The 12,500-nt window shown below is 48.2% G+C and overlaps 1 protein-coding gene across 1 annotated transcript in view; it reads right to left on the reverse strand.

Annotated features, from left to right (window-relative positions):
- slc30a4 (solute carrier family 30 member 4) overlaps positions 1–12,500 on the reverse strand; it is a 28,596-nt gene that overhangs the window by 9,066 nt on the left and 7,030 nt on the right. Inside the window, exons 2-5 of the mRNA XM_037540164.1 lie at positions 10,334–10,905; positions 4,992–5,138; positions 4,579–4,732; positions 1,841–2,036 (exon numbers count right to left, since the gene is read on the reverse strand). Of these exons, the coding sequence (XP_037396061.1) occupies positions 1,841–2,036; positions 4,579–4,732; positions 4,992–5,138; positions 10,334–10,727 (891 nt within the window). The 5' untranslated portion in view covers positions 10,728–10,905. The remainder of the gene's footprint in view (positions 1–1,840; positions 2,037–4,578; positions 4,733–4,991; positions 5,139–10,333; positions 10,906–12,500) is intronic.

Below are 12,500 nucleotides of genomic sequence, written 5' to 3' on the forward strand. Positions count from 1 at the left end.
GAAAAAGTCCCCGTCAGATGCAGGACGTGTTCTCACCTTCACATCCCTTAATTAAGATTAAGATTAAGTGACCCTTATTAGTCCCACAACGGGGAAATTCCACCTCCACATTTAACCCATCCGTGCAGTGAAACACCACATACACACTAGTGAGCACACTAGGGGGCAGTGAGCACACTTGCCCGGAGCGGTGGGCAGCCCAATCCACAGCGCCCGGGGAGCAGTTGGGGGTTAGGTGTCTTTCTCAAGGACACCTCAGTCATGTGCTGTCGGCTCTGGGGATCGAACCGGCGACCTTCCGGTCACAAGGCTGGATCCCTGACCTCCAGCCCACGCCTGCCCCTAATGTTCAATATTTAAACATCAGAGCTAAACGTCAGTGGGCCTCGTTCACCCACCACTCTTAAGAAGAAACCCACTTACGCAGTTTAAGAGTTCTGTGGTTCAGGAACACGTCATGCATCCGATGTAGAGTTTTTCCTGGGACCTTTATCAAGAGCACATCTAAGAAAACCGAGATCTGTGAATGAGGCCCAGTGTTTTTCATGCTTCAGCACTGAGACAGAAACTCAGCTCAGGCGTAAATGTCACCACAGAGACCACAAACAGATAAATGTGCAGGTGCTAATCTGAAGCTCCAGAAGTTCTGATTTCAAACCTTAAGTACGAAGCTGTAAACAAAAATGAACAGATGTGCAGAACATCAAGACTCAAGCTCTTATAAACATGTACATCCATGACGTCCTTCAGGGTGCGTGGAAGACATCTCTGTCCTGGAGACCAGGTGGGGGAACGAACTCCCACTGGCCGTCTGTACAGCAGAGTCTCTCGCGGTCTTCAAACGCAGACTGAAGACTCTTTATACAGCACTTAATGAGCACTGAGCTCAGTGTTGATAGTCATGTACTGTAGTGTGCTGTAGTGTATTGTAGTGTAGTGTATTGTAGTGTAGTGTAGTGTAGTGTAGTGTGCTGTAGTGTGTTGTAGTGTGCTGTAGTGTATTGTAGTGTAGTGTATTGTAGTGTAGTGTGTTGTAGTGTGTTGTAGTGTGTTGTAGTGTGCTGTAGTGTGCTGTAGTGTGCTGTATTGCACTGTTCTGAGTTCAGCTCTGCTCCTTCTCTCTCTGTATCAGTGACTGTGTTTCTATCAGTATCTGAGCTCAGGACCGTCTCTCTCTCTGACCTGCTGGTCACTATCAGAGACTTTCTCTAGACAGACGAAGCTCTTCCTGTACGTCTCTGGATCAGAGCGTCTGCTAAACGCTGTAAATGTACCATCAAGAAGAATTACTGTCAAGACTGAAGTACGATTAAAATGAAAGTTACAATAAAAGCTAAAAAGCACTAATCCAAATTAAGTGGTGATCAAAAAGTGAAGCTGACAAATCGGCATTCAATACCTGTAAATTGATAATTATGGTAAATATTATTTACCATTTGAAAGTTAGAGAACCAGTTTTGTGACCAGAAGGTCACCAGTTCAACAGCCTGTGACTGAAGTGCCCTTGAGGAAGACACCTAACCCCCGACTGCTCCCCGGGCGCTGCAGATAGGGCAGCCCACCGGTTTGGGCAAGTGTGCTCACTGCCCCCTAGTGTGTGTATTCACTAGTGTGTATGTGGTGTTTCACAGCACGGATGGGCTAAAATGCAGAGGTGGAATTTCCCCGTTGTGGGACTAATAATGGTAACTTAACTGATCCCAGAATGTTTGAGGAGCAGTGTGTGTTCTATTCTTGCTGCTGTTGTAACGACCACATGTTCTCACAATGATGGGACAACATGAGATTGTGTGTGTGTGTGTGTGTGTGTGTGTGTGTGTGTGTGTGCACACATTTGTACCTTAAATCGGACAATGTAAGCTGCGATTAGAACACCGATGCTCTGCACCAGGTCCCCCAGTGCGTGGATAAACGCTGCCCGCACCGCCAGGCTGCCATCACCCTGCTGACCCTGCGCTGACGGCTGGGAGTGTGTGTGGCCATGAGAGTGTGTATGAGAGTGCAGGTGACCCGACTGGTTCAGCAGGAAGCCCATTCTACACAAATACAAACACACAATTTAGACAATGCTGATGTTCCAGTTGCTGATGAATGAATTCTGTAAACAGCTTGTTTCTCAAACATCATGAATTCTCACAACAACTAGAAAATATAAGTCATTTGAGGCTCTGGACACTTCACTGCTCTGAGCGGTGGTTTCTGTAACAACCCTCTGAGGTACATGGCTATTAGCCATTTGTTCATATGGTTACTTTCTCTAAAAGCAACTGACAGCTTGAGAACGTTGTGGTGTGTGGATGACTGATGCAGTTCAGTGGAGAATGACAAGTGTGGCGTCTGCTGGAAAATGACAGCGTTTGGGAGAAAATGAGGCTGTTTGGAGGAGAACGACGCAGTTTTGCTGGAAAATGATGCTGATGTGCGCTCATGAACACCTCTTGGTTCAGAATGAAGGCATTTGGTGAAGAACAACGCCAAACAGCGGAGAGTCACGGCGTTTAGGTCGAGAATGATGATGGGTTTAGAATGATGGCATTTGTTGGAGAATGACTGTGTTTGGTGTGGCACAGTGGCATTTGGTGAAGAGAGATAGTGTCTAGCTGAAGAATCATGACGTTTGGTGAAGGATGGTGGTGTTTGGTGGAGGATGGTGGCGTTTGGTGGGTGGATGGTGGCGTTTGGTGGAGGATGGTGGAGATGTGTGTGCTAGAAAATGACCGCGTTCATTAGAAAATGTTGCTGTTTATTGGAGGATGTTGATTCTTAATGAAGAATGATGGTGTTTAGTGGAGAATGACGGTGTTTAGTGGAGAATGATGGTGTCTAGCGGAGAATGATGGTGTGCTCTGGGCTTTAAGCGGAGTTAGAGCCGGCCGTTAAAACCGCGCGTAGAGCGGAGTTAGAGCCGGCCGTTAATGCCGCGTGTAGAGCGGAGTTAGAGCCGGCCGTTAATGCCGCGCGTAGAGCGGAGTTAGAGCCGGCCGTTAAAGCCGCGCGTAGAGCGGAGTTAGAGCCGACCGTTAAAGCCGCGCGTAGAGCGGAGTTAGAGCCGACCGTTAAAGCCGCGCGTAGAGCGGAGTTAGAGCCGACCGTTAAAGCCGCGCGTAGAGCGGAGTTAGAGCCGACCGTTAAAGCCGCGCGTAGAGCGGAGTTAGAGCCGACCGTTAAAGCCGCGCGTAGAGCGGAGTTAGAGCCGACCGTTAAAGCCGCGCGTAGAGCGGAGTTAGAGCCGACCGTTAAAGCCGCGTGTAGAGCGGAGTTAGAGCCGACCGTTAAAGCCGCGTGTAGAGCGGAGTTAGAGCCGGCCGTTAAAGCCGCGCGTAGAGCGGAGTTAGAGCCGACCGTTAAAGCCGCGCGTAGAGCGGAGTTAGAGCCGACCGTTAAAGCCGCGCGTAGAGCGGAGTTAGAGCCGGCCGTTAAAGCCGCGTGTAGAGCGGAGTTAGAGCCGGCCGTTAAAGCCGCGCGTAGAGCGGAGTTAGAGCCGACCGTTAAAGCCGCGCGTAGAGCGGAGTTAGAGCCGGCCGTTAAAGCCGCGCGTAGAGCGGAGTTAGAGCCGGCCGTTAAAGCCGCGTGTAGAGCGGAGTTAGAGCCGACCGTTAAAGCCGCGCGTAGAGCGGAGTTAGAGCCGACCGTTAAAGCCGCGCGTAGAGCGGAGTTAGAGCCGACCGTTAAAGCCGCGCGTAGAGCGGAGTTAGAGCCGACCGTTAAAGCCGCGCGTAGAGCGGAGTTAGAGCCGACCGTTAAAGCCGCGTGTAGAGCGGAGTTAGAGCCGACCGTTAAAGCCGCGTGTAGAGCGGAGTTAGAGCCGACCGTTAAAGCCGCGTGTAGAGCGGAGTTAGAGCCGGCCGTTAAAGCCGCGTGTAGAGCGGAGTTAGAGCCGACCGTTAAAGCCGCGCGTAGAGCGGAGTTAGAGCCGACCGTTAAAGCCGCGCGTAGAGCGGAGTTAGAGCCGGCCGTTAAAGCCGCGTGTAGAGCGGAGTTAGAGCCGGCCGTTAAAGCCGCGCGTAGAGCGGAGTTAGAGCCGACCGTTAAAGCCGCGCGTAGAGCGGAGTTAGAGCCGGCCGTTAAAGCCGCGCGTAGAGCGGAGTTAGAGCCGGCCGTTAAAGCCGCGTGTAGAGCGGAGTTAGAGCCGGCCGTTAAAGCCGCGCGTAGAGCGGAGTTAGAGCCGGCCGTTAAAGCCGCGCGTAGAGCGGAGTTAGAGCCGACCGTTAAAGCCGCGCGTAGAGCGGAGTTAGAGCCGGCCGTTAAAGCCGCGTGTAGAGCGGAGTTAGAGCCGACCGTTAAAGCCGCGCGTAGAGCGGAGTTAGAGCCGACCGTTTAAAGCCGCGTGTAGAGCGGAGTTAGAGCCGGCCGTTAAAGCGGCGCATAGAGCGGAGTTAGAGCCGGCCGTTAAAGCCGCGTGTAGAGCGGAGTTAGAGCCGACCGTTAAAGCCGCGTGTAGAGCGGAGTTAGAGCCGGCCGTTAAAGCGGCGCATAGAGCGGAGTTAGAGCCGGCCGTTAAAGCCGCGTGTAGAGCGGAGTTAGAGCCGGCCGTTAAAGCCGCGTGTAAAGGAGGTTCATACGATGCTAAGAACTCACATCAGGTTAACAGCCACGCCCACTGCAGCCGTGATCAGCATCACATCCCCGTCGATGGTGAAGTCCTGGTGGAGCGTTCTCTGCACTGCCTCATTCAGCAGAACTCCAGTCAGAATGTAGATCAACAAAACACTGATCCCTGCAGACATCACCTCTACACACACACACACACACACACACACACACCACTTTAACACACGGCATCCACCAGCTTCACAACACCTGATATAACATGAGAACTTGAAGAGTAAGAGTACACAGAGAGAGACAGGACAGGAGAGGACAGGAGAGGACAGGACAGGAGAGGACAGGAGAGGACAGGAGAGGACAGGAGAGGACAGGAGAGGACAGGACAGGAGAGGACAGGAGAGGACAGGAGAGGACAGGAGAGGAGAGGGAGGAGTGGAGCTTACCCAGACGCTGGAAGCCAAAGGTGAATCTGTTGGTAGGGGGTTTGGCAGAGAGCCAGAGAGCCAGCAGGGACACGACTATACCGACCAGGTCGGTCAGCATGTGCAGAGCGTCCGTCATTATCGCCAGACTGTTGGCTATATAACCACCTAAACAGGAAGAGCGTTCAGAGTCCATCAGTCTGAGCTATAAAATCAGACACAGCCACACTGGAACCACAGTGACACAGTGTGTGAGTGTGTGTGTGAGTGAGTGTGTGTGTGTGTGTGAGTGTGTGTGTGTTTCGGGGGGGGGTGTATAATTGTATGTATAACTGTATTTATTAATCTGAGCAGAACAGAACTACACACCTGCAGAAAGAACATCTGAACACCTTAAAGACCCTCAACAGAACTGAAGATCGTACTGAACTGGACAGCTTGTACTGACCGTACTGGACGACGTTACACCTCAGTGTTGGTCTATAAACTGGCGCTGCTTAGCTAAGCTGTTAACTGATAACGGCGTCTGAATCAACTCTACACAGTGTGATTATTCTGCTAAACCATCGCTGTAAGAGTCCCTCTCCAGTTCCGGAGCGTTTGATCTCCTACGGCTGATATCCTCACCGATCTTATGGTGAAACCACATCCACTCAAACTGACGAAAGAGCTCTGAAAACAGGAAGTCGCTACGCTGGAAAGAATGCAGCTCCTCAGAAAAACAAGCACGGTGAGATCATTTCTTCTCAACAGGACTCTCAGCAGACAGAGGCCCTCGTCTGTCCAATCGAGTTTCACCCACAGCTTTGATCTTCATCATGTATCTGTACGATCAGACTGCGCAGCAGATGAACGGCCTAAATAAACGGCTTGATTTATTTTTAGCCAGAGCTATCACCAATATTACACATCGCTGCTGCTGTCGGAACAAAACCTCGTATCTCCAAAATGTAACTTTACAGGAGAAGGAAAAAACATACATTAAAAGTAAAGGAAGTCAATGGAACCAGAAGTTTTTCCCAAGTCATTTTGGGCCGTTTCTTTTAGTCCCTTCACCATGAAACTTACACACAATGTAAAGTTACAGGCATTTTCAAATTATGCCAAAAACTGAAACAACAAAAATGGAGATATGAGGTTTTGTTCAGACAGCAGTGACATGTTACCAATAATAAAAGTACAGCATAGCATTAGCACCAACAATGTGCGCAGTACAAAAACATAGATTAAACAAATGCTGCAACTATTCCATTAAAAACATATTAAACTGTGCTTTTGGTTTACACTACAGACTCCGCCCCCACAAAATAAGCGATAATAAACACAACTTGCATCTCAGTCTGAAATAATACAGCTTTTAAATATGATATTTCAGTAATATAATCACAATTACATCATTCAACCATCTTAAAAACACTTTTACTCTTTCCAGTGGCCATAATTTCAACATTATAAAGTGTGGTCAGTAGGGGGCGCTGTGTGCTCACCGCTCCGCCTACGAGTACAGCCACTGGCTCACGAGCTGCTGAATGCGGTCATTTTATTGGCTCCTTACTGAACTATCTACATGAATTAAGGTGTGCTTTAATTAACTGATATGTAAATGAGGAGCTGGTACGCTGGCACTTGATTTCACGCACTAAAGCGAATTAGCACTTAAATCTCCTCTTGTTTGAGGAAAGGTTCTTTAATCAATCTGCACTTCTTTGATGAATAAACATTAAAGCAACTTTAATCCACATAATAAGTGCAGCTCCCTGAGGAGCATCGCTGAGGAAGAACCGCAGAGGAACCAGGACTAAAAAGGGGAACTGCATCTGACCGCAAGGCGATGAGCCTTTCATAAGTTCCCATTTTTCACTATAACAAAAAATATTTTACTGGCGTCGATTCCTCCCAGTATTACGTTTGAGATCTAAGCTACTTTCAAATGAGGTTCTAGACAGGATCTGTATCTAAACGAGAACGCTCAGATCGACATTCATGTGTCTCTGCTCACTGTGCGCGTCCTGCCAACTAACATTTCATCATGACTGCAGTGTCAACGTTAATGTAAAGAAACATCGCAAACAAAAAATACGATGAATTTTACGTTTGTTGTGGCCTGACGAATAAAGACGAGACAGTCAGTGGCTCTATTCAGGAACACTTACTACACTATACTGCCAAAAGTTTTCACTCCCCCATCCAGATCACTGAATCCAGGTGTTCCAGTCACTTCCATGGCCACAGGTGTATAAAGCCGAGCCCCTAGGCCTGCAGACTGCTTCTACAGACATTAGTGAAAGAATGGGTCGCTCTCAGGAGCTCAGTGGATTCCAGCGTGGTACCGTGATCGGACGCCACCTGTGCAGCAAGTCCAGTCGTGAAATTTCCTCACTACTAAATATTCCACAGTCGACTGTCAGTGGGATTATAACAAAGTGGAAGCGATTGGGAACGACAGCAACTCAGCCACGAAGTGGTCGGCCACGTAAAATGACAGAGCGGTCAGCGGATGCTGAGGGGCATAGAGCGCAGAGGTCACCAACTTTCTGCAGAGTCAATCACTACAGACCTCCAAACTTCATGTGGCCTTCAGATCAGCTCAAGAACAGCGTAGAGAGCTTCATGGAATGGGTTTCCATGGCCGAGCAGCTGCATCCAAGCCTTACATCACCAAGCGCAATGCAAAGCGTGGAATGCAGTGGAGTAAAGTGGCGCCACTGGACTCTAGAGCAGTGGAGACGAGTTCTCTGGAGTGACCATAAACAGTCCTAATCCTTGTGGAAAGACATCATATTAAACCCTATGGATTAAGAATGGGATGTCACTCAAGCTCATATGCGTGTGAAGCCAGGCGACCGAATACTTTTGGCAACACAGTGTAGATCACAGTAGCATCTCAGAGCACTGCCTGTTTCCTTTCTACATGCAAGAATCTGCCACCATCTGTTTTTCTCAAGGGACTGATTTCCTTTTTCCTGCAAGGGGCAAATGCCAGCTTCCGGAGTTAGTGATGTGAGCAAGCTGCCCCTGTCAGAGCCTGATAATAAATCCAGCAGCTTAAAAACGGTCAGCTGGCCTCTCAAATGATGAGCGCCTCTCCACCAGCGGCCTGTCAGGTGGGAAGAAAGAGAGACTGGATCTGGATCTGGATCCATTCCTCTGAAAAGCGAAAGGCGCTAGATCTCAGGATGTGATAAGCCCCTGATTTTCCCTGCTCGTTTATTTTATCTTTGGCTCCTGAATTTAAATTGTGACATCCAGATGTTCTGCTAAGCTTTGACAACTCTTGGGAGGGTTGAGAAATTTCCCAGCACAGGTTTCCTAAGCACTGACTGACAGTCTGGAGGCTGGCATCCCTCCGGAGTAAGCAGCTGTTCAGTTACGGCTGCTGTTCGGTGCTGAGAGCGGTAACTTTTGGTTCTCTTCCCCACACCGGGAGCTGGACGCTCCTCGGGTTAAATCACACCTGCTAAGCCTCTCTGAGGCGCTGGATCTCAGGATGTTTTAAGCTTCTCTTATTTTATTCCTCTGTTTGTGTACAGCACCTTGGATTGTGCTGTACCAATAAACCTGCCGTGCCTCACATTCAAAACAACAGAAAGACCAAGCCTCATTCCCAACGAGAGCAAAGCGCCGTGGGAATTGAAGGCGGAAAAAAAGACAACCAGCCTGACGTCCCACAGCGTCTGCCACAATCAGCACGGATTATGTAGACTGACCGATTCTATAACACTATTGACTGCTCTGGCTTTGGAGCACTCAGGTGTTCGTTTTTATGATATATGACATAAGCAACACATTCTTATCCGAGACTGAACACAGTTCAAGGTACATTTACTTCCCATGGAATTTTTACAGCTGGAGAAATATCCTTCAGCAAAATCCGTAACTGTCGGAGAAAATTAGTTAAACCCTGCCTAGAGCTGAGCTCCACTGACTAACACAAAATAAAAAAAAATCGCTCAAACTTTAAATCGACTGAGAGAAAGACTGAGGGCGCCGTCTGAATTCCGTCTGAACCAAACTAGCAGGTCCGGACCAAAAGCGGTGATCCACGGTTTCAGTGTGAAAACACTTTAGATGGATCCGACGCTCGGACCGATTACAGTGAGGCAGGACAACAGGACGAGAGAAAGAACCGGGAGAGTGAAAACGAGCCGCAGCAGCTCACGGGGAGCAGCCGGAATATAGAACTGCAATTTGGTCAAAAGTCAACTTAAAAACGCTGAAACGTCTCCCCTATTGTCCGAGAGGCTGAGGCAGAGGATATTCTCCATCCAAACAGAAAACGCTGCCCGCCGAACTGACCACACGCCGACGTCAGACGGTCCTCTACGAACCAATCAGTGTCCAGTACAGGGAGACGCAGCCCACGCAGGTGATGGCGAAGCAGTTCTTTAGTACGCCTCATAAACGGCAATGAGAGCCCAAAACTAAACTAAGATCAAATTCACACAGCGTAACAAAAACGTGAACCTTCAGAAAACGACCGAGGACTCGTTACCGTGGCACCTGAACCAGATCTGAACTAGAAGCACTTTCGCTGTGATGGTGAAGCCGAGAGCCGGTCAGACTGAGCTGTCTCACTGATGAAGGTCATCTGCTGGTCAGTCTGTTTGATCAGGGTGTGCATTATTGACCAGTGTGTGTGTGTGTGTGTGTGTGTGTGTGTGTGTGTGTGTGTGTGTGTGTGTGTGTGCGCCAGAGGGTTGTTTCAGGGCACATTAATGACAGATTTGAGCTACTTATCTACATGAATTTGAATATGCTAATTAAGTTCTGTAAAGTGGTCTTGAAGGGGAACTCCACTGATTTCTTCTGAGTGGTTTGGTGTGAAACACTCAGTTCTAGATAAACTCACAGAGTCAGAGCCGTTCACAGTGGTGGTGATGGGAACCAGACGTCCCTCTAAAAGCTCCTACAGAAAGTTCCTACATGAACTGGTTCTGAATTCACTGCCTGATGACTGAGACGCTGTTTTATGAGAGTTTAGAGAACTTCAACTCCATTCATGGTGGAGGGAGACATGCAGGGCGCTGTGCGGCAAAATAGTCCCCAAAGAAAACTCATTATTCCAGATTTTCCACTGTTTTCCATCATCAACATTCCATATAAGCTCAGAAGACTCGTGTAGGTTCTCTGGAGGTTCTGGATGGTAAATAAAGTGTCTATATCTGTGTTGTAGTCATGGCGACGCCTGGTTCCCATCACCACCACTGTAAAGACGTCTCACACCAAACCGACTCTGACTCACTGTTTACATCTCACACACTGAGTTATGGGGGAATTTTCAAAAGGCCAGTGGAATTTCCCTTAAAATAAGGAAAACAGTACATGAATAAAAACAAACGATCCCACTTTCTTCGCTCTCCTACCTACGAGTTCTCCTATCATGAACAGGAAGTAAAGCACGGCGGCGAGCGCCAGCTTCCTCATCACCCGGCTCCGCTTGTGCCGCTCTTTCTTCTTCGCGCAGCTCTCACATGTTTCCACGGCGACGCCCGGGCTGCCCGGGCTGGACGACAAGCCAAGCAGAGACTCATCGTCATCGTCGGCGTTGGTGACGAAAGTGTTTACGGCCGTGCCGTTGGAGGACGCCGCCGTGTAGTCGTCCATCTCTCCGGAGACCACCACCTTCAGCCTGCTGAAGCGGGGGCTGTCCTCCTCCGCCAGCTCTTCGTCCAGCGGGGCCGAATCGCTCCAGTCCCGGTCCCACCGCTCCCGCCGCAGCACCGACCGCATACGGGACATGAAGTCCACACCTGCCATACCTCTGCAAAACCAATACTCAATAACGAGGGATAAGTGCGTGTGTATGTATGCGCATATATTAACTGCTGGCTGTTAAATCTGTCCGTTCTGGTGTTGTTTTGGAGAGGCTGCGGCGGTCAGGTGCTCTCTCAGGATCCTCGGCTTTACTCCGCATGACGCCACCATCTCACACCACCTACAATAACACACAAGACTTAGGCCTATAATGACATGTAATAATCATAATTATAACAGGAACAGCAATAGTGCGTCACAAGGTCACTTCACAAAGCATCAGCAGCAGAAAACAACAACAACAACACACACAGTCAAAACAAGACTGCAACTGTTTACACGCACTTCTACTCATTTAGCCCTTTATACCGTATAATCACATCTTACAGTGAGCCGGCATCCACAGAAAGCCCTGCACAAATAAAACAGCCCTAATTATTACTAATGATGAGGATGTGCTGCCGGTATGAGCCACATGCAGGACATTTCTTCATGGATGCTCTTCATGCGCCAAGCGGGTTAAGCGACTAACGGCAGAGGTGGGCGATGCGTCAAAACGATACAATATTGCGACGTCAGCTGGAACAGAAAAATACCTAGTTTTTAAAAATGACCATCAAAAACTGCCAACAGTGATTTTCATTCGACATTTGGCACTAAACCCAGTTTAAAGGACTAAATTTGCTCTCTTTATAATGAAACATGCGATTGGTCGCGTCTACAAGCACAACATGCTCAGGAAAGCCTGATGTCCTGCGGGAAAATGTATTACAATAAGGACAGAGATCATCACTGCCCAGCCCCAGGACCCGACTCATGGATTTACACTTTCCTAGTTGCTTTCAATCACTGCTGGACAGTAACTGAGTAACTGAGTATCTGAGTAACTGAGTATCTGAGTAACTGAGTATCTGAGTAACTGAGTAACTGAGTAACTGAGTAACTGAGTAAATGTAATTGGTTTCTGTACTTTAGTATTTTTGGTGTATCTGTACTGAAGTTTCTCCGTTCTGGGTGACTTTTTCCTTTCACTCCACTACATTTCAGAGTCTAATATCCGACTTTTTCCTCCTACATTTTGAGAAATCTGTCGTTCCTTTTGGTTTCTGTGTGTATAAAAACGTAACATGTCAAAACGAAAGAAGCGCAAAGCCAGAGCACCAATCAGGGCCCAGCGGTCACTTTGTTTAGAGCTGGTTTTGACCTGTTGGTCATACCGACCCAGTGCAGCACGCGGTTCAACGTCAGCGCAGCAGCGTAAAACTTTGGGAGAGTCTGTTCAACATAAATGATGAACTAACCTAACTTTGTGTAAATAGAGCTCAATATAGAAATATGTCCACATATGCAGTCGAGACTGACGCGGCTTTTTTCTGAATTTCTACAAACACCGTTTCATTTTATAGTAAATGAGTTTGGGCTGGTTTATGTTTATGAACAGACGCCTACAGATCAACATAGTAAAGGAGCTCATCTGTGATCCTGAGTTTAAAGCCAGTTTTTATTCAACTTAAACTTGGAACTAAGTTGTAAATAAATCTGAAACTGAAACTTTGCTTGTGTGTAAAAAGTGATTTCAGAGCCACTCGGTTCTCCCTGATGGAAACTGTTTACCTTCAGTGTTTTGTGCTTCTGATCATTTTAATAGACGTCAGCGTCACTAATTAATGACGTTCTATTAAAAGACTGGTTTACCAAGAGAGACGCTGGAGGACTTTCACCTGAAATGAGTTCATGAAGCCAGTCTGGTTATAAAAATGATAACAGGACATCAGA

The sequence above is a fragment of the Pygocentrus nattereri genome, chromosome 7 (genome assembly GCF_015220715.1).
Source record: "Pygocentrus nattereri isolate fPygNat1 chromosome 7, fPygNat1.pri, whole genome shotgun sequence".
NCBI lineage: Eukaryota > Metazoa > Chordata > Actinopteri > Characiformes > Serrasalmidae > Pygocentrus > Pygocentrus nattereri.